Source organism: Suncus etruscus, chromosome 4 (genome assembly GCF_024139225.1).
Source record: "Suncus etruscus isolate mSunEtr1 chromosome 4, mSunEtr1.pri.cur, whole genome shotgun sequence".
Classification (NCBI taxonomy): domain Eukaryota; kingdom Metazoa; phylum Chordata; class Mammalia; order Eulipotyphla; family Soricidae; genus Suncus; species Suncus etruscus.
Genome location: NC_064851.1, coordinates 87881876 through 87905130, shown reverse-complemented (window position 1 = coordinate 87905130; position 23255 = coordinate 87881876). Strand labels below are relative to the sequence as shown.

Below are 23255 nucleotides of genomic sequence, written 5' to 3'. Positions count from 1 at the left end.
CAGAGTTTGCCTTAATACTTGGAATGCAAAGTTAGGTTTGTTATACTGTACTGTGATTAGTTGTTGCTGCATCTCCTTTGGTAGAAGGTATGTTCTTTGCCAGACACGTCTTCAAATACTTTGCGCCTAGCGCAGACGTCATTTCTGCTGCTCCTGCCCGCTGTCCCTTGCATTATCGGAGGCCTAAGGGAGAGAAGGGAGAGAAGTTTATTACAGAATTAGATTTTGGCATACCTTCATCATGACTTCATCAAAGCCTGCAGTGAAGAGAAAAATTGATGACGAGCACAGACAATTTCAGGAAAAGTGGGAGACACAGTATTTCTTTGTTGAGCACAGGGGCATCCCCACATGTTTTATTTGCTCAGAGAAAGTTGCAGTGCACAAGGAATACTACTTGAAACGCCATTATTCAACTAAACATGCTGAGGAATGTGCAAAATATCAAGGAAATGAGAGAGCCAAGCGGGTTGCCAGTCCTAAAGCATGTCTAATGAGGCAACAAGATTTCTTCAAGAAAGCAACCAGAGAATGTTGCATCAGTTGAAGCTAATTACATGGTTAGTGAGATGATTGCTAAGGCAGGGAAACCATTCACAGAAGGAGAGTTTGTTAAAAAAAAAAAATGCATGTTACAGGCTGCAAGTATTATCTGTCCAGAAAAGAAAGGTCACTTTAGCAAAATCAGCCTTTCTGCAAACACTGTGGCAAAGCGCATTTCTGACATGTCAAGTGACATCATCAACTGTGTGAGAAAGCCAAAGGTTTTGATGCATACTCAGGTGCTCTTGCCGAGGGCACAGATATAACAGACACTGCGCAGCTTACAATTTATGTCTGTGGTGTTGATTGTGATTTTGAATTGACAAAGGAGCTGCTCACAATAATTCCAATGCATGGCCAGACCACCGCTAATGAGATACTTCAGTATCTGTATGATGCCACTGAGAATGCAGGTTTGCCATGGAAGAGGTTTGTTGGAATAATAACGGATGGAGCGCCATCGATGACAGGGAGGAAAAATGGACTGGTGGCACTTGTTCAAAAAAATCTTGAAGAGGAGGGTGTAGAGAAGGCCATTGCTCTTCACTGCATTATCCATCAGCAGGCCCTTTGCAGTAAATGCCTGCCGTGTGACAATGTGATGCCTGTTGTTGTGAAATGCATCAACCAAATTAGATCCAGGGGCTTAAAGCACAGGAGGTTCCGTGCTTTTTTTAGAGGAAATGGAGTCAGAATATGGAGGTGTGCTCTATTTCACTGAGGTACATTGGCTCAGCAGGGGAAATGTCCTGAAAAGATATTTTGAGTTGAGAGAAGTGAAAGCCTTCATGGAGAAGGATGGGAATGCTGTTTCTGAGTTGAGTGATTACAGATGGCTCATGGACTTAGCTTTTCTTGTTGACATCACACATAATACTAAACAAGATGTTACAAGCCCGGGGCAGCTTATCAGTGCTGCCTATGACAATGTGAGAGCATTCTCCACAAAACTTGTGTTATGGAAATCCCAGCTTTCTCAGACAAACCTTTGCCATTTCCCAGCATGCAAAGAACTTGTGGATGCAGGCATACCATTCAGTGGTGAGAAATATGTTGGTGCTATTTTTAAGCTAGAGAAGGAATTTGATCACAGATTTGCAGACTTCAAAAAGCACTTTCCAAATTTTTGTGGAGCCCTTTTCCTTTGATGTGCAAGATGCCCCTCCTGTGCTTCAAATGGAGCTCATTGACTTGCAATGCAACTCTGATCTCAAAGCCAAGTTCAGGGAGATTAGTGGAAAAGCAGACAAAGTATGGATCTAGACTTAATGATGATCATCTTCAAGCCATACTGAGGGTCTCAACTGCTTCCTCTCTAAAGCCAAATGTGGTTCAGATTTGTGGAAAAAGCGTTGTCAAGTCTCTGACAGGTAAAAGTCTCTGAATAGGCAAAAAAATGCCATGTTCAGAAGAACTGTTCATGATCTTCACTCAATGTTCTATTCATGTTCAGAAGAAATAATAAAAACTGTTAATGATGACGTTTGAGGACTTTTTTTTGTGAAATCCCTTATGCAGCCCTGCCTCACCCCGACTTTGCCTCCTGCGGCCCCAGGTAAATTGAATTTGAGACCCCTACTTTAGAGACAGTAACAAAATTATATGAAGGATAGCCATACATTCCCAACCCTCTAACTGCTTTTAGTTTTGCTGAACCTAGCACAATTCCTTATTATTTGTGTTACTGGTTTGGATAAGTTACCTAGCCTCTCTGTATCTGTTAACTTTCTTTAGCAAGTGATTCTTGGGGCCTGAGTCCATAGCACAGCGGGTAGGGATTTTTCTTTGTATGCAGATAATCCAGATTCTATTCTCAGCATCCCATATGGTCCCCTGAGCCTGGCCAGGAGTGATTCCTGAGTGCAGAGCCAGAGTAACCCCTGTATATCGCCAGGTCTGACCTAAAAAAAAAAAACAAAAAAAGTAATTCTTACAGAGCAGGGGTCTCAAACTCAGTTTACCTGGGGGCCGTAGGAGGCAAAGTTGGGGTGATCCTTGAGTGCAAAGTCAGTAGTAAGCCTTGAACATTGGGGGGTGTGACCCAAACAACTAAAACAAAACAAAAAAAGATTCCTCTAGGGCAGGGCCACAAAATGTTGTACGGAAGGCCGCAACCAGCCCGTGGGCCGCGAGTTTGAGACCCCTGTTTCAGAGGATCCTTGTGAGGATTAAGACAAGAGTATGAGTATGTTCAAAATAGTTTCTAGCACACAGTTATGCTGTCTTCTTTCCCTGACTCCTGTGCCAACATACTTTTTTTTTTTTTTTACTTTTTTTCCCCTTTATTTAAACACAGTGATTACAAACATAATTGTAGTTGGGTTTCAGTCATAAGAACAACACCCTCCTTCACCTTGCAACCTTCCCATCACCAATGCCCCCGTCTCTTCCCTCCCCCATCCCCTGCCTGTATTCGAGATAGGCTTTCTACGTCCCTCACTCACTGACATTGTTATGATAGTTCTCAGCGTAGTTATTTCTCGAACTGCACTCACCACTCTTTGTGGTGAGCTTATGTCTTGAGTCGGTTCTTCCAGCCCTCATCTCTAGGAATTATTTCAATGTCTAATTTTTCTTAAAACCCATAGATGAGTGAGACTATTCTGTGTATCTCCCTTTCCCTTTAACTAATTTCACTCAGCATAATAGATTGCATGTACATCCATGTATAGGAAAATTTCATGACTTCATCTCTCCTGACAGCTGCATAATATTCAGTTGTGTATATATACCACAGTTTCTTTAGCCATTCATCTGTTGAAGGGCATCTTGGTTGTTTCCAGAGTCTGGCTATTATAAAAAGTGCTGCTATGAATATAGGTGTGAGGAATGGAATTTTGTATTGTATTTTTGTGTTCCTAGGATATATCCCTAGGAGTAGTATAGCTGTATCAAATGGGAGCTCAATTTCCAGTTGCTTTTTTATTTTTAAGGCTAGTCAAGTAAAGCAGTGGGATTGGAGAAGGAACAAAGAAATCTGTAATTGACTGTGATCAATTAATGTAAACGCACTGCACTCGGACCAGCCCAATTTCCAGTTTTTTGAGGAATCTCCATATGGTTTTCCATAAGGGCTGAACTAGACGATATTACCACCAGCAGTGAATGAGAGTTCCTTTTTCTCCACATCCCTGCCAACACTGATTGTTCTTGTTCTTTGTTTTTTGTTTTTGTTTTTTTGGGCCACAAATTGCCCTGCTCAGGGGTTACTCCTGGCCCTCTGCTCAGAAGTTGCCCCTGGCAGGCATGGGGGGACCATATGGGATGCTGTGATTCAAACCACCATTGGTCCTAGGTCAGCTGCTTGCAAGGCAAACGCCCTACCGCTATGCTATCTCTCCAGCCCCTGTTCTTGTTCTTTGTGATGTGTGCCAGTCTCTGTAGTTTGAGAGCCAGCACACTTTTTTAAGTTCTATAAGACAGGATCCACATTTGTTTACCGAAGTATCCACAATATCCAGCCTATTTGGCTTATAGTAAGGTACTACTTACTAAATACTTTTGAATAATTCTCTGATGGTATGGGAGACTTAACAGTAGAACATTCTGGGGAAAAATAATGGCAGATAAAGTTAATGGTTATCTTATTTGTAAGGAGAAATTCTTGCAAATAAAGGAAGTTTTCTCCTAGAGCTTTCATAAGCCAAGCAAGCAGGCCGTCTCCAGAACTGACTTGTAATAAAGAGGAATCATTTTTATCTTGGGGATGACAGAGTTTTTGATATTTGATGTATGAATACATTTTCTTGGATAACAATCATTGTTTTAGAATAGAACTCTGGGACCAAAGGGATAGGATCCAGTAGTTAGGTGCTTGCAATGTGGCTCATCCTGGTTTCATCCCTGACATCATATGCCCCCCCCCCCCCCACACACACACATACACATTGCCAGAAGCAGCACTGGAGATCCATCAGCACTGCCATGTGACCTGGTTATCATAGGGCTGAAGCAATATAAAAATCTTTGGATCCTTGCCTAGAACTATGGCCCCATTGAACAAGAACAGTGTAAAAGGTCTTTGGGCAGGAGCATCTTTGCTAGGTAATGTAGGATCGGGGGGGGGGGGGGAGGAACAAGAACTTCATGACTTTCTCTAATTTTGATAGTAAGAGCACTGCTAACCACAGGTAGAGGGAAGAAAGAAAAATAGACGAATATTCTTTATGAAAGGAGTGAATTAAATCAAATTGTTCTAAGAATTTATTCTAGTTTAGGACTACACTTACACCAGGTTAGTGTGCTTACGTTGCATGCTTCCAGCCCAGGTTTGATCCCTGACACTCCAAACTAAAGTAAACTAAAAAGAATTTATACTATTTTGAAGGAAAAGGAAAGAATAAATCGAAATTTCTTTATTAGTTTCATTATCTGATTTCATTTAAGTATGTGTCACATTTTTTGCTGTCTGCCATTGCTATCTCAGTTTAGGATTCTTCATCTAAGAATTTCTGATTTTTTTTCTTTTTTCTTTTTCTTTGGGCTTTTGGGTCACAAATGGCTTTCCTCAGGACTTTTTCTGGCTTTGTGCTCAGGGATAATTGCCAGCAGGCTCAAAGGAACCATATGTGGTGCCAGGGATTAAACTAGGGGTCAATTGGCTATATGCAAGCAAGTACCCTGCTTACTGCACTATCTTTAGCCCCTTGGCATTTTTTGTTATAATGACTCAAGTAGAACTATATAATACTTAAAGGTTCTATTAATAAGAAACTCATTATAGCTTTAATTCTCCAATACGTTGTAATAGCATTTCTTAGTGATATTTTTCCATCTCTTCAATTTGCACATTTTGCATTTAAATTTTTAGTTTTAGGATCTTTTAATACATTGACATTAGTACATATCACCAGTGTCTCACACTTAGTGTGTGTGGTTCAATTAATACAAATTGCAGTATTGGTATAAATGTGCAAAAATAAGGGGCCGGCGAGGTGGCGCTAGAGGTAAGGTGTCTGCCTTGCAAGCGCTAGCCAAGGATCAGGACCGCGGTTCGATCCCCCGGCGTCCCATATGGTTCCCCCAAGCCAGGGGCAATTTCTGAGCACTTAGCCAGGAGTAACCCCTGAGCATCAAACGGGTGTGGCCCATAAAGCCAAAACCAAAAAAAAAAAAAAAGTGCAAAAATAAGTATTTTTTATGAGATAATTTTAGGTTGTTAGGTTGAAATTTTTGAGAATTTTACCACAAGACCAACAAGCATGTTGAAACTAAAGAGTTGAGTTGGATGTAAATTCTTTGCTGTACAACTTGATGATAACTAATATTTAGTCTTGGTTTATCCACTTCCCCAAATTAGTTTACGAAGGGTGCTTAAGATAAATAATTGGCATTTTAATTTATGACTGTTAATAAAATTCAAAAATGCTAAACGTTAGAAAAGTGCAATTGTTACTTACTTTTAAATTACAGAGGATTGAGGTTTAGACGAAGTGGAATAATAAATAGGAAGTAAAAGATTACTTTGATTTTTGTTACCACAAAATAAAAAAGTGGAATAAGAATTTTATTAGCTAGAGCCCTGGCTGATACTTATGTGGCATTCTCAGAAAGGGGAGTGATTACCCTTTCTGCATGGACGATAGCATTTGAATGCCAACCCCTATACCTTCTGACATAAATGACTCAGCTCTTCGACTGAAATCAAATAATATGAGCAGCTAAATTTTCTTAGGCTAGATCAGATGACAAAGGCTGAAAAAACTAGCTCTTCCCTTTTGGAAATGGATTGAGCAGAGTGTCCCCCACCCCTCTGGACCCACTCACTTATCCATTGGAAAGCCCATGCCCACCGAGCCATCTTCCTGGTAGAAAAACAGCAGGACTCCTCCACCACGTTCCAAAAGAAAATAATGGTTGTGATACTTTTTTGGTAGTCTAGTCCTGACTGATACCTGTGACCTTCTCAAAAAGGGTGGGGATAGATTCTCCTTTTTGCTACAGCAAAACTACAGCAGTCTAATGGCATATCCTACACTCTCCAATAGAAAAGGCTCAAGCTCAGCAATCGTTTTAAGTACCAACCACTGCCCACACTGACTTTAGTAAAACCATGGATAGATATAAGACATTTCAGATTGACCAGTCTTGATCTAATTTTTTTTGTTTTTGTTTTTGGGTCACACCTGGCAGCTTTCAGGGGTTACTCCTGGCTCTACACCCAGAAATTGCTCCTGGCAGGTTCAAGGGACCATATGGGATGCCGGGATTCGAACCACCGTCTTTCTGCATGCAAGGCAAATGCCCTACCTTCATGCTATCTCTGGCCCCTTGATCTAAATTTTAATAATTCCAATGATCTTAATTATTTCATTATTCAATAATTTCATTTGCCTTTTTGTTGTAACAAGCTATATGAAGTACATTTGTTTGTAACTGCCTGAAGGCAGGATATGGTGTTGGGTGGGAGATTTGGGACACAGGTGAAAGGAAGGTCACAGTGGTGGTAGGATTGGTATTTGAGCATTTAGTGCTTTAAATGACTTATGAACAACTTGGTAAATCATGGTGATATAATAAAAATTAGAAACTGTTTTTAAAATTTTTACTGGCACAGAAGCTTCTCAGCTTAATATATTCCCATCTGTTAATCTCTGCTTTCACTTGCTTGAAGAGTGCAGTTTCCTCCTTGAATATGCCTGTAGTCTCAATGTCCTGGAGTGTTTTGCCTACGTTTTGTTCTATATATCTTATGGTTTCGGGTCTGATATCGAGATCTTTAATCCATTTGGATTTTACCTTCGTACATGATGTTAACTAGGGGTCTAAGTTCAATTTTTTGCAAGTGGCTAGCCAGTTGTGCCAACACCACTTGTTGAAGAGGCTTTCTTTGCTCCATTTAGGATTTCTTGCTCCTTTATCAAAAATTAGGTGATTGTATGTCTGGGGAACATTCTCTGAGTATTCAAGTCTATTCCACTGATCCGAGGGCCTGTCTTTATTCCAATACCATTCTGTTTGACAAAGAAGAAATACAAATGGCCAAAAGACACATGAAAAAACTGCTCCACATCACTAATCATCAGGGAGATGCAAATCAAAACAACTATGAGGTATCACCTCACACCCCAGAGATTGGCACACATCACAAAGAATGAAAACAAACAGTGTTGGCGGGGATCTGGAGAGAAAGGAACTCTTATCCACTGCTGGTGGGAATGCCGTCTAGTTCAACCTTTATGGAAAGTGATATGAAGATTCCCCCAAAAACTGGAAATCGAACTCCCATACGATCCAGCTATACCACTCCTAGAAATATACCCTAGGAACACAAAAATACAATACAAAAATCTCTTTCTTATACCTATATTCATTGCAGCACTATTTACCATAGCAAGACTCTGGAAACAACCAAGATGCCCTTCAAGGCTAAAGAAACTGTGGTACATATACACAACTGAATATTATGCAGCTGTCAGGAGAGATGAAGTCATGAAATTTTCCTAAAAATGGATGTACATGGAATCTATTATGCTGAGTGAAGTAAGTCAGAGAGAAAGAGAAAAATGCAGAATAGTCTCACTCATCTATGGGTTTTAAGAAAAATGAAAGACATTCTTGCAATAATAATCTTCAGACACAATAGAGAAAAGAGCTGGAAGTTACAGCTCACCTCATGAAGCTCACCACAAACAGGGATGAGTTTAGTTAGAGAAATAATTACATTTTGAACTATCCTAATAATGAGAATGTATGAGGGTTATAGAAAACTGTCTAGAGTACAGGCGGGTGTGGCCCCAAAACAAAACAGAACCACACACACACACACACACACACACACACACACACACACACACACGATTATATGGTGTTATTTAAATGAAACTATTTCTTTTTTTTATTATTGCTTTGTACAGTATGCCCAAAATTTTTATCTTCCTCACAACTCCATTTCAGCTCAGCTGTTACACAGGAACCACATTTTGAAACACTCCTTCCTCCCTCCCTCCCTCCCTCCCTCCCTCCCTCCCTCCCTCCCTCCCTCCCTCCCTCCCTCCCTCCCTCCCTCCCTCCCTTCCTCCCTTCCTCCCTTCCTCCCTTCCTCCCTTCCTTCCTTCCTTCCTTCCTTCCTTCCTTCCTTCCTTCCTTCCTTCCTTCCTTCCTTCCTTCCCTCCTTCCTCCCTTCCCTCCTTTCCTTCCTTTCTCTGTTTCTGTCCCCTCCTTCTTTCCCTTCCTCCTCTTTCTTCTTCCTTCCCCTCCTTCCCCTCCTTCCTCCCTCTCCTTCTTTCTTCTTTCCCTCCCTCCCCTTCTTCGTCCCCTCCCTCCCCTTCTTCGTCCCCTCCTTCCTCCCTCCCTACTTTCTTCCTCGCTCTCTCCTCCCTCCCTCCCTCCCTTCCTTCCTTCCTTCCTTCCTTCCTTCCTTCCTTCCTTCCTTCCTTCCTTCCTTCCTTCCTTCCTTCCTTCCTTCCTTCCTTCCTACCTTCCTTCCTCTTTTGTTTTTTTTATGGTCATTAGTTTTGAATATTATTGTTAATAATTTAACTGAAACTTGAGCACAATCAGACAATGTATGTGCTTTGTATCCTGCCATATGGCTCTGGATATTGTTAGTAAGTTAAACATATGTATTGTAGCTATAGAGACATAATTTTTCCGCCTAACACTTGCAGGACCTTACTCTAGTTAAGAGAATAAGGTCCAAAGTACTGTTTTGTCACTGATCAGTAAGGTAAACTGAGCAGAAATACAGCCTTGATAGGTCTTGATTTCATACACTAAAAACTAATGACATAATTATAGTCTTAATGGTCTCTAAGATCTCTTTTCATTCTAAAATTTTGTGATATTAATAGGGTATAGTCAGTAAAATAAAAAAACATTTTAATCTTGGTAGAAAATTTACTAATGACCACTACATTATAACTAGAGTGACTAAATTAGAAAGACTGATAATGCCAAATAAAAGCAAGGATACACAGCCTTAGGATTTTTCTATGTGGTGGGTATGGTCAGTTGCTAAAACCACGTGGAAGATGATGTGGCCTTTATTGTTAAGATTTAATATGAACTCTGTAAATTAGAGATTACCATGTAGACAGACACTCAACAGAATTGTATTTCAAGTGTACTAAAAGACAAGTTGCCCTATTTAACTACATAATCTTCATACTCTTTTTTTCTTATACTGACATAACTGAAAAAATTTCTGGGCCCAGAGAGGTGGCTCAGATGATAGGGTGTTTGCCTTGAACATGCTAACCTAGGACGGACTGCAGTTTTGATTTCCCACCGTCCCATATGGTCCCCCAAGCCAGGAGCAATTTCTGAATGCATAGGCAAGAGTAACCTGAGCATCGCTGGGTGTGGCCCAAAAACCAAAACCAAACAAACAAACAACCAATCTAAATAGCCATCCTTGGTGGAGTTGTGGGAGAAAGGATCCCTCATCTACTCTTGGTGGGAATGTTGTCTAGTTCAGTTTCTATGGAAGGTCATATGGAAATTTCTCAAAAATAGGAATAAAACTCCCATATGATTCAGCAATACCACTTCTTGACATCGATCACCAATATACAAAATAAATTAATTCAAAAGGATACATACAAACCTATGTTCATCACTATGCTTAGCACAGTAGTCAAAATATGTAAACAACCCAAATGCCCAACTATGGATCAGTGGATTAGAATGAAAAACCAAAAGAAAATGTCTTTGATTAAATTTATTTTATTTTATCATCCAAATCCACTGTTGTATCAAACCTCATTTTTCTCTTCTGTCTTGTACAGTCTCATATACAATTTATTCAGAAGGTAGTTTAAATTCTTGATAATTAGCATTTCCATTGTTTAATGCTTTATTATGAGATTAATAATCTTTAGGGAATAGATAATAAAATATTTCTGTGTCAAAGAATGGCAGCAGAATGAATTATTTGGGTTATGTTAAGAGTTCATTTTAGTTTACTGTTATCTAAGCATTATTTATGAACTTGGCATTGGTTGATACACTTGGAATATAAAGATACATTCCAATCCTCTGATGTCAGAATTTGCCCAAACTAAATCTAGTCTCTACACTAGTCTTTATCTCGAAACTGTTTTGCTATTTCTATTTTGTTGTTAATTATGGCTGTTTTCTTTCAAAACCCTTCCAGATTCTTTCCCTAATAACCTCTTTTAAATTTTTTGGATTTGGACCAACTCAAAAAATATCCAAAACTCTTTTAGTTTTAATTCACAGAGTATTGCTGCAATTAGTATGGAAGCTTCCCAACAATATAATTGTTTATAATTTTACATTTTTCTCTGAGTCCTGGAGGAATAATGCAAGGTCATAGAGTGCTTTGCAAGTATATGGCCAAAAATTCAAATCCATAGTGTCTTACATGTGCTGAGCATGATCCTGGCAACTCTACTATTTGTGGTCCTTGGCATAGTAAATATTTGCCTAGCTAGGTGTGGATTAGTACCAAAAAACAAAACAAAAATAAACAAAACTGCGACCTCTGGTGGGGAAGTGTGAGCACTGCAGTGATCCCTTGTGATCACCTCAACCATGCCGTGTTTGCTTCAGCTAAGATGATCCTCTAGAATCATTGTTAACATGTGTGAGTTTCAGAGTTAGATGTTTATGCAAAATCAAATCTTTGTGAGGAAAAAAAAAAACAACCAGCAACCACAGCATTATGGGAAGAAGCACCAGGTTGAAAGGGATAAAAAAATGAAAATAGATACTAAATAAACTGTAAATAAAAGTGTTGTGTGCCCCCCCTTTTTCCTTTTTGTTGATCAAGTTTCTGGGCTCCTAGATGCTTGATAAAATTATTTTTTATTAAATAAAAAATACTAAGGCCTTGCCTTGAACTTTACAGGCTAGTTGGGAAGACCAAACACAAACAAGGTATATATATATATTCTTTGCAAAACAGTAAAACAGTGTGTCAATTATGAAAAATGAGGGGCCGGGAGGTGGCGCTAAAGGTAAGGTGCGCTAGCCTTGGACGGACCGCGGTTCAATCCCCCGGTGTCCCATATGGTCCCCAAAGCCAGGAGCAACTTCTGAGCTCATAGCCAGGAGTAACCCCTGAGCGTTACCGGGTGTGGCCCAAAAACCAAAAAAAAAAAAAAAAAAAAAATGAAAAACTTCAAATGGTAAGTGGTTGTGATGACAAGTTCTGCTAGACTGTAATAGTTAACTGTAGTTTACTGTATTGTAAACTACAATTAACTGTTACCTTTAGGTTCACTATAGCCTTAGTAGCTTATACTTTAGCACCTGAAATAACTATGCTAGATAGTGATTAGACCATTTTGGTCTAGCTCTTTTGTGGGGTAAATACAGACGGAACACTCATTGGTCTCTTCTCTAATGTACTATTAATGTTAGTGGACTATTACAGCACATTATTTCTTGGGAAAATGAACTAGTCCATAATGATTTATGTGTTTTTATAAGCTTGGCACATAAAACAGAAAAAGAACTTTTAAAGTAAGTAAAGTGGATTAGCATTCTGTTATGTGAGAGTATTGTTAATGGCAAGGTTCTCTATGCCACTGAGGATACTCTATTTCTTTCACAGTCAAATAATGATTCTATTTCACCTATTTATTTCACAGGTAGTCTTTAATTATTTTAAAAGAGTAATTACTAGAGTAAAATACAGTATGCCTAATTTTTTATTGTTTCATAAGGCACAATTAGTGGATTTGAAATCTGAACTTACAGAAACCCAAGCAGAGAAAGTTGTACTGGAGAAGGAAGTACATGATCAGCTTTTACAACTGCACTCTGTTCAACTTCAACTTCATGCTAAAACTGGTCAAAATGTTGACTCGGGTACCATTAAGGCAAAACTGGTAAGTAATTTATAAGGTAACATATACAATGTGTATTTTAGAATATGCAGAAAACAATTTATAATGAGGTTTTACCTACAAAAGCTATTGTGCATATTGTGGAACAGTGGTCCTCAAACTTTTAAACATGGAGGGGCCAGTCACTGTCCCTCACACCGTTGGAGGGCCGGACTATAGTAAAAACAAAAACTATGAACAAATTCCTATTCACACTGCATATATCTTATTTTGAAGTGAAGACACAAAATGGGAATAATACAATATGTGGCCCATGAGCCATAGTTTGAGGACTACTGATTGTGGGAGATTTAGGAAATAAATGGACAGAGTACAGCAGATAAGGCACTTGCCTTGCATGTGGCTGACCTGGTTTCTATCCTTTGTACCACATGTGGTTCCCTTTGCTTTGCCAGGAGTGATCCCTGAGCACAATCAGGTATCACCCAAAATCCAAATGACTCCACATACCCACAAAAAATAGGAAATATAAAGATCATTGTCTTCTACCATATCATTTCCTAGAAGTGATCTGTGATAATATATGATGGCTACTTAGAATGCCATCTTTTTCCAGTCTGAAAATATCTAAACAAAAAATAAATATCTTCAAAAGATTTTTGCGACTGTAAGACAGAAACAGTCTATGATATTGGGATTAGATTATTACAGTTATATATAATAGAAATTCTAAGTAATGCTGACATTTTTGTTGTTGTTGTTTGGAGTGGGGGGTCACATTCAGCAGCACTCAAGGGTTACTCCTGGCTCTATGCTCAGAAATCTCCCCCTGGGGCCGGAGAGATAGCACAGTGGTGTTTGCCTTGCCAGCAGCCCATCCAGGACCTAAGGTGTTCTGGTGTCCCATTTGGTCCCCTGTGCCTGCCAGGAGCTATTTCTGAGCAGATAGCCAGGAGTAATCCCTGAGCACAGCCGGGTGTGGCCCAAAAAACGGGAAAAAAAAAAAAAAAAGAAAGAAAAGAAATCTTCCTTACCTCCATGCTATCTCTCCAGCCCCAATGCTGGTATATTTTTAATAGCAAAAATTGTCTCAGTTTAAGAATACAAGCAGTTTAGAAATGATATGGCCGGGGTCAGAGAGATAACATGGAGGTAGGTCATTTGCCTTGCATGCAGAAGGATAGTGGTTCGATTACCAGCATCCCATATGGTCCCCCGAGTCTTCCAGGAGTGATTTCTGAGCACAGAGCCAGGAGTAACCCCTGAGCAACCCCCCCCCCCAAAGAAAGAAATGATATGGCCACTCCACAAATAACTGTAATCCAAGCAGTGCTCAGGAGTTGCTCCTGGATCTACACTCAGAATTATTCCTGGTAGTTCTTGGGGAACGGTATAGAATGCTGAGGATCGAACTTGAGTTGGCCATGTATATTGCAGACTCTGGTTCCCCAGATTCTTTTTTGTTATTGTGCTTTGCCATTTTTAGCATATCTGTATGTCTACAGTTCTTGGAGGAAGAAGGAAGATTCTAAGGAAAGGCAAAAAAGAAAGTTGTTTCTCTAATAATTTATTAAGAAATTCTCAACATTTTGCCAAATTGGCAATTTCTTGCTGCTTGCTAGTTTAATCTAAGTTTCATTTCAGTTTAACTTAATATGTATTAAGTATGTACTATGTGCCAGATACTTTGCTAAGTATAGAGGTGCATAGACATAGTTTATGGAGAAGCAGGAAAGAGCATCATAACATTGGTGATATTGATAAGATTAATGTAACTTAGTTTTATTTTTTCCTATTATTTAATTGACTATTTAATTAATTTAGTTAATTAAATAATTATTTAATTAACAGATAATGGAGTTTATTTGAATGAATATTTAATTTTTAAATTTTTATTTGCATTTTTCTAATGTCCTTTTAAATTCTTAAATTTTGTTAATTTCTGTTCTATTTAAGTGAAATAAATAATCTCTTTGGGGTATTTGACATTAACATTAAGAAACATTATACATTTTCAGTAGAAAAGAATTTATCTAAAATTTTGCATTACATTTTAAACAAAGTGCTATAGTGGAAAGATCAGTGAATCAGGTACATTGTGACTGATTTTAAAATATTTCTTTTTTAACTTAATAGTTACTTCTTATGTATTTGCAAATATACCTGTTCTAATGCAATTACCCCAAGTGACAATGAGTAGATGAGCGTTTTTGTATTTTGTATTGATGATGTTACTAGCTAAGTTAATTCATGATATTTTCTAATTATAAAACTTCTTTCTTATATCTTAAGTCTGTCCCCTCTGTGGAGGAACTGGTAAGTGTGCCATTTCTATTTTGCTTTAGTGTGTCATGTCATGTAGATGTGTTCTTGGTGTTTATTTGCTTACCACACATTGTCACTTTGTGATGCTCTGATTGAAAGATTTTTTTAACTTGCCAATATATGGAAAGTTCAGTGTATCACTCATTGCTCTTTCCTTACTACATGTTAGTAAATATTTTTTCCTTTGTGATTTATAGCTATTACCTACAAAATTAATCAGTTTTTGAGCCTGTAATTTGCTCAAATTTCTGTTTCAAAAGAGCAATTAGTTTTCAACTTGAGTGTTTTGAGAAGCAGGCTTATTATTTTCTCCTTTTGAGTTTGTATATATTCCCCCCCCAAAATGATATGCATATTGGCTTCGTATTTATGTCTGCATGTACTTTTTAAAATTTTTCAACAGTCTTAAAAATTATTGTGTTGCCTTTAAAACACTGAATTTTGAAACCTTATCAGAAATCACTATAGAAATAACAGTATTGTATTAAACTCTTTCTCACTACCTCAAGTTGGTAATCCAGTTCTAATTTGTAATAGTTTTACTTTATTTAAAAGTAGGCTGCTTTGGGGCCAGAGTGGTGGTGCTAGAGGTAAGGTGTCTGCCTTGCAAGCACTAGCCTAGGACTAGCTGTGGTTCGGTCCCCCAGCGTCCCATATGGTACCCCCAAGCCAGGAGTGATTTCTGAGCTCATAGCCAGGATAACCCCTGAGCGTCAACGGGTGTGGCACAAAAACAAAAACAAGCAAAACTAAAACAAAAATAAACTGTTTTGAAGCTTAAGCACAGAGAATAGGGCATTTACACACAGCTGACCTGGGTTCAATTCCCTGTATCCCATATGGTCCCCCAGCCTGCCAGGAGCAATTTCTGAGCACAGAGCCAGGAGTAACCCTGAGCATGACTGGGTGTGACCCAAATCCCCCCCCCCAAAAAAAAGAAAAAATATATACTGTTCTTTAAATATAAACTAAATATCTTGGGGCCGGAGAGATAGCATGGAGGTAAGGCGTTTGCCTTGTAATCAGAAGGTCCATGGTTTGAATCCCGGCATCCTATATGGTCCCCCGAGCCTGCCAGGAGTGATTTCTGAGCGTAGAGCCAGGAGTAACCCCTGAGCGCTGCTGGGTGTGACCCAAACCCACCCAAATTAATTAATTAATTAATATCTTGGATAATGGCTAATAAAACATAAGTTAATTTTTAATTAATTTTTTATTTTAAGTTAAATAAATTTAGATTTAAAACTCTTTAAACATGCTTAACTTTATTGTTTTTAGCCCTATATTTAATGCTCTTTATTTTGAGCCTGAGAGCTGTCAGATTAGTTTAGGGCTTGAACCATTAAAACTTGTGGTGATGGAGATCTAGAACTATAGCACACTGGCTAGGATATTTGGCTTGTACATGGCTGAACATGGTATCCCATATGGTTCCCCAAGCCTGCCAGGAGTGATTTCTGAGCACAGAGCCAGGAGTAAATCTTGAATGCCACCAGGTATGGCCCAAGAATTAAAAAAAAAAAACAAAACAAGTGATAGCCAACTTCTCATATTTTCTCATATTTTTCTCATATTTTATAAATATACTACAAGTATCTCATTGAAGTATTTATTGTAAAAGTCTTCAACGTAAAGTTTATCATTAAGCCAAAGAATTCTTGATTTTTTAGAATGCTTTCTAAAATTAATAGCTTTATCTACACTGATGTCATAAAGATTTGTTTCTGAGCCCCTAATTATGGCTTATTTTAGAAATAAGTTCTAAAATAATTTGAAATCTTATCAAGTTATAAAAGGATTATATAATAGTTATTCAAATTTTTTAAGAATAATAAGCAAATTCAAAATTCAAAATTTAAAGAAAAGTTTAAAGGTTTGATAATCAGATACGTAACTATCAGGTAAGTGATACCAGCATTTGGTGATTATGATTTATTTTAGCTTACATGTTATTTATTGCCCTGTATTTAAGTATATCATCTATTGATATTAAAATAGTAGACCAGGGGCCCGAGCAGTGGTGCAAGCCATAAAGCATCTGCCTTGTGCTTGCTAGCCTAGGAAGGACTGCTGTTCGATCTCCCGGCATTCCATATAATCCCCCAAGCCAGGAGTGATTTCTGAGCATGTAGCCAGGAGTAGCCCCTGAGCGTCACTGGGTGCAGCCAAAAACAAAAACAAAAAACAAAAAAAAACAAAGACAAAAAAAAAAAGTAGACCAAAGCACATAATAGATTAAGGTATTAAAACATTGCTGGAAGTTTGATTAACTTTGTTTCTCGCTTATTAGCCACAAATTTAAAGAATAAGTAGTTATAATAATCAGAATACATACCATAAAAAGAATCATTTGCCATTTGCTTAGGGATTGCAGTGTATAGCGAGAGCATTTGGGGCTACACCAGTGATGATTAGTTAGGGGTTATCCTCACTCTGTTCTCAGAGACTCTCCTGGTAAGCTTGACATTTATCTCAGTTATCAGGGATCAAATCCAGGTCAGTGCATGCAAAGTAAATGCTCTACCCAGTGTACTATTCCTAGCTTGGATTATAATTTTTACGGGTGCTAAGGTAGATCTCATTAATGGTGATATAATTGTGTGAGTATTATCCATATCTTATCAGATAATCATTTGCATGAGATTTGTAGATTCTATAAATCAGTGAAACAGTTAAGACAGCTTGGGATAAATGCACTTTTTCATTATTTTGATAGTTTTCTCATTTCAAAAAATTGCACATATGGGTCTGAGAGATGGTATAACAGACATGGCTCTTGCCTTACAACACACACACAATTTACACCCCACACACTTGAAATATGGTAGGACCTTACTCAATCATCAGAAGGGTTTGAATTGTCACTACCATTTGGGTTTTAATTTGAATTTGACTCTCCCTGTACTCTCCTTGGTTCTTGGAGGCATTTTTCATTCATAGACATACTATTCTTTATGCTTTTATTTTTATTTTTTAGTATAAATTATTTAAAGATAATGAATCACATAGTTAACATAGTTGATCATAATACATTTGTTTCCAAGTAAGTAGGAGTGAAATTATTAAAACAAAAAAAGAATCAAGAAAAGAAAAAAGTACAAGCACAAGAAAATTTATGAAAGTTATTGCATCTCATAATAAGGTCATTAATCATTGTCATAAGGTTTTACTAATCTCATAATTAGTTGATCATTCTGTTAATGTTTTTCTGAACATTGGATGGCTTAAAATACACATCAGTATTTAACAGTATTTAAATTGGCATATTCCTATGGGGATCACAGTATTAGAAAATATTGGGTCATTGCATTCATGGCCATACAGTTCAAGAATTCCAAGCACTGTTGCTAATGTGGTGGCTATTGTGTGACATGTTTTCGGCATCCAATCCTTCCAGAATACAAGAAGGTGGGGAAGGGTGCCTGCTCTCACTCCAATAAAGTCCTCGTGATGTCCACACAAATACTGGAATACCAGCATACCCGAAGTTTTGGTCTTATCATGTCTATGCAGAGAATGAATACTGAAGCAGGGCATTGGCAAAGTGGCAGTTTTGGATGATGGGTACAGCTAACATGGCTTTGACTGGGCCAGGATTTGACTCACTTCCTCTTCCTAAGATAGCCAATTTACATACGGATGGCTGGTGTACCTATACTTTTTCACATCTTGTTCACATCTCTGCTAAGAAGAGAGTGAGCCTGTTTAGCTGGCTGTGTGACATGGTGATTGTGTTCCTGTTCTTTACACTTCTAACGCAAATTGAGCATAATTGTGATAAGAATTTGATGGCAAAGATACTGAGGTGATCTAACATATAACAATTTCTAACATTATCAACATATAGCAATTCTCTAACATTTCTAAATTTATATACATGGACTGCTATCAAGTGGAGACTAGAATAACATACTTATGAGAACTAACACCAGCTGTCCACCATACTTCATAGGAAGTAAAAGTGACCAGTACTTCCCTCAAAAAGCAGTTTTTCATTCACTTTAACATAAACAAATAATTAAAACAAGTCCCCAAATTCACATAGGGAGTGTGGTTGTTTGCAATATTTCTTTATGACTATGTGTGTGTGTGTGTGTGTGTGTGTGTGTGTGTGTGTGTTTACCATATATATTTCTTTAAGTTAGATGGATCTTAACACTTTGGTGGTAGGTGTGGAGTTAAACTTTTACAATTTTGTAGATTGTACCACAACAAAAAAATGAAACAGAAAGCAAAAAAGAGGAGTAAGGAGATAGCTCAAGTGGTAAATATAGTCTTGGCCCTTTGTGATGTCACTGTGTCTCCTGAACACTGCCAGGTGTAGCTGTGGTGGCTCTAAGCATCACTGGGGTTATCTGATGAGCCTCTGCGGACCATTGAGACTGGCCCTGTAAAATAACAAAAAGCAAGATACTGAAAATCTATGTTTAATTCTAGCATTGTAGCATTGTAATTTCTTGTATTCTCTTTAAAACAAATCAGTTATAAAATATATCTATATTTGAATGGTTTATTTTATAGATATGCTACATTAAGTTTACTGTAATGTTTGAGGTCAGTCGCAAGTATGATTATTTCTATTTTAGTCTTATTTCTTGTGTCATTTTTTAAACTTATAGTCAAGACAAGATTCAGTTACCCACCAAAGCTATTCCTAATATTAAATAATAATCTAAATTTAGAGAATTCTTAGTATCCTCAGTCTTGTTTCCTCACACCCCGCAAAGAAATAGAATGATGGTATTTATTGTATTCTCCAATTGTTAGTATCATAGACTTTGTGCTAGCCATAAAATAATTTTGTTCCATTATGTTTTTTAAACAATTAAATTAGGAACGAGAGCTTGAAGCAAACAAAAAAGAGAAAATGAAAGAAGCTCAACTTGAAGCTGAAGTCAAATTATTGAGAAAAGAGAATGAAGCCCTTCGTAGACATATAGCTGTTCTCCAGGCTGAAGTTTATGGGGCAAGATTGGCTGCCAAGTACTTGGATAAGGAACTGGCAGGAAGGTGAGTTTATAAAAATAGTTTTTTTGGGAGCTGGAAATATATACCAGCTGGTAAGGTGTTTGCCTTGCACATAGCCGACACAGGTACAAAACCAACAGCCCACATGGTCCCCAGCCTCTAATAGGAGTGAGCACAGAACCAGGAGTAAGCCTTGAGCACTGCTGGGTGTGACCCGAAAACAAAAAAGGGAGTTTTCTTATATTGACAAATTGAATACTTAATAGGCTGACTCTTGTGGTAAAGAATATTAATATTTATTCAGAATTATTTTAAAGGTTATTACGTGTAGCTTACTGTTCACTTAATTTAGACAATATTGTAGGTTTATTCAGTCATAATCATATTAAGTAACTATTCTGGTTTATGTATATACTCAAACTGTGAAATCATACCAACTCCTTATCTGTACTTGTCAACCTTTTCTTAACACAGTGATAGCTGGGCCTGGAGAGATAGCACAGCGGTGTTTGCCTTGCAAGCAGCCGATCCAGGACCAAAGGTGGTTGGTTCGAATCCCGGTGTCCCATACAGTCCCCCGTGCCTGCCAGGAGCTATTTCTGAGCAGACAGCCAGAAGTAGCCCCTGAGCACCGACAGGTGTGGCCCAAAAACCAAAAAAAAAAAACCAAACCAAAACAAAACAAAAACAACACAGTGATAGCTTATGCTTTCAGGCAAAACATGAGTTCTATAGTTATATGCTCACTGAAACCCAATTTTTCTTATACTTTTTTAACCTCCAAGCAATGCTCATGGATTTGGGTTCCCCAAGCATTGCTAGAAGTGATATCTGAACACAGAACCTGGAATACATCCAAAGTCTTGGTGTGGACTCAAAACAAAACAAAACAAAACAAAAATGATATAGAGCAATAAAAAATAATTATATTATCATAAAGTATGCATTTTCTTTCTTTTTTTTAGACTTTATTTGATTGATTGATTGGTTTTTGGTAACCCCAGCAGTGCTCTGGGGTTACTCCTGGCTCTGTACTCAGAAATCACCTCTGGCAGGCTGGGGGACCATATGGGATGCTGGGAATTGAACCAGGTCCCTCCCTGGTTGGCCTCATGCAAGGCAAACACCATACTACTGTGCTATCTCTTCAAAGTATGCGTTTTCTAATTAATTACATTTTGTAAAAAGCTGTGATTAGAAATGTTTTTGTGTAGTTAGCTTCATATAAAAACTAGCATTTAACAGTCATTACGTCACCAGTTATCTTGATTGCAACCCAACATAAAATGCATGTTAGTTAATACTATTGTCAAATTATCTTTTCATGTATATTAATATGTCTGAATTTGACTAAAGAATGGATCAGAGAGATAGAATGGGGGTTAAGGTACTTTCTTATATGTGGCCAATTCTATTTTGATCCCTGGCACCATGTATGGTCCCCTGAGCACTACTTGAGTAAGTCGTGAAGTAACAGGTTTAGACATGGTAAGATCAGAGTAATACATGTGTGAACTTTAAAAAAAAATAGTTCTTTCTTAATTTATTCTTTTTACTAAAAACTGGTTTGGAGGAACCAAAGAAATAGTACAATAGGTACAATTTGGGTTCCATTGCTGATACAATGTATGGTTAACTGTGGTATCTCTAGGAGTGATCCTTGAACACAGACCCAGGAATATGCTCTGAGCACTGCCAAATGTGGCCAAAAAACCCAAACATATAATAATATAATAAAATTTGAAAATAACTAAATATTGATTACATTTATACCTTTCCATAATTTTTGTATCTATATAAATGTATATACTTATTTGATATAAATATTTGTATTTATTTAAAATAAGTATATACATTTATATAAATTTTTTTACATTTGTATAAATTTATTGCTAACTTAGATATTTGTATTCCCAAAAAGCTATTTGTGTTCAGTGGTTCTTTTGAACTCTGATTATTTTGTATTTTGAAAAACTGAACTGAATTAAATCTTTTCCTGCTGTGAAGGGTCCAGCAAATACAGTTGCTAGGACGAGATATGAAGGGACCTGCTCATGATAAGCTTTGGAACCAGTTGGAAGCCGAAATACATTTGCATCGTCACAAAACTGTTATCAGAGCCTGCAGAGGACGTAATGACCTAAAACGACCAATGCAAGCACCACCAGGCCATGTATGTGTGATTGCTGCTCACTATTTTCTTTGTTTATCAGAAGTTCTTTCCATTTATTTTTATGCTAATGATTTTTAAAATCTTTATAAAATAAAAGTGAGATTGAACAAATATGCTTAAAGTTTCAATAAACCTTATCTCTTTATAGATTTACTAATTCACTGACAGTTATTTCTGAAGACAGTGAGTTATGTATGCTAGTACATGCATAATGCTATTATTACTTTGGTTCATTTCAAATTTTTTCTGGATCATCGGCTAGGTATTTAAACTTTTTTATAGGCTTAGCAAGTGAGTAGGTAATCACATTGATAAGTTGGGGTATTTCTTTAGGAAAAATATATTTTTTTTTGTTTTTTGGGCCACACCTGATTACTCTCAGAGGTTACTCCTGGCTATGTGCTCAGAAATCGCTCCTGGCTTAGGGGACCATATGGGATGCTGGGGATCGAACCACTGTCTGTCCTAGGTCAGCCATGTGCAAGGCAAATGCCCTACTGCTGTGCCACCACTCTGGCACCTCTTTAGGAAATTTTTGTCAAATAAATTAAAGTACTTTCTATGTAATATTTCCACCTGTTCAGTCTAAGTTAAAATGAAATGTAAGATATCTTTCGTTTATATAGTTTTCCTTTCTGTCAGGATAAACTTTAAATTTCATTACAACAGCTGATAGATAATAGAAACCATAATATTTGAAAAACATGTTTATCCTACCCATGACTTATATGTTCTAGAACATAAAAAGGTAGTCTCAGATTTTATGTATCAATTTATTTTTAATTTGGGGGGAGTATTTAGGAGCACAAATGTGGGTTGCAACAACCACTATGCAAGGCTGTTAAAAAATTGTATCGTTTTCAAAATAGAGTGTAATAATTATGTGATAAAATATGCCTGTTTTGGCTTTTGTAATATTGTAAAAAATGTTAATGTACATGAAGTTGGTAGGAGAATAAGAAGAGACTCCATTAATCATTTAAGCCATAGCCTTCTCTGGGATGTTAATGACTTCTGTTAATGTCAAGGCAGTGGTCAAATAATAAATAGGTTATTTTACACAAAAAATAAGCTAAAAAACTAGGTTCAAACTAAAAAATATTTAAACTTCATGTTAAAGACGATAAAGTTTTTAGAAAACAAGATAATAAGGGGACAGAGAGATGCTACAGGTGTTGAGGCATTTTTCTTACAAGCAGTTAACTCCTATTGATCCCCAGCACTGCATATTGTCCGTTAATCACCATCAGGAGAGATCCTTGAGTACAGAACCAGGATTAAATCCTGAGCATAGCTGGGTGTTGCCCCCATGCCAAAATAAGTCATAGTAATGACAACATTTTAAAATCGAAAGATAATTTAATGTAAGAATGTAAAGATAAATAAGAGTGACAATCATCTTCACATTTCACTGTATTGAAAAACAACTATTGTTACTTTTATTTTTATTAATTTATTCACATTGTTCATTGTATCTGTTCCAGAAAATT

At 37.4% G+C, this 23255-nt stretch overlaps 1 protein-coding gene across 1 annotated transcript in view; it reads left to right on the top strand.

The window, feature by feature from the left end:
• GOPC (golgi associated PDZ and coiled-coil motif containing) overlaps nt 1-23255 on the top strand; it is a 41076-nt gene that overhangs the window by 4465 nt on the left and 13356 nt on the right. Inside the window, exons 2-5 of the mRNA XM_049771360.1 lie at nt 12177-12341; nt 14592-14615; nt 19459-19634; nt 21600-21765. Coding sequence (XP_049627317.1) covers nt 12177-12341; nt 14592-14615; nt 19459-19634; nt 21600-21765 — 531 coding nt within the window. The remainder of the gene's footprint in view (nt 1-12176; nt 12342-14591; nt 14616-19458; nt 19635-21599; nt 21766-23255) is intronic.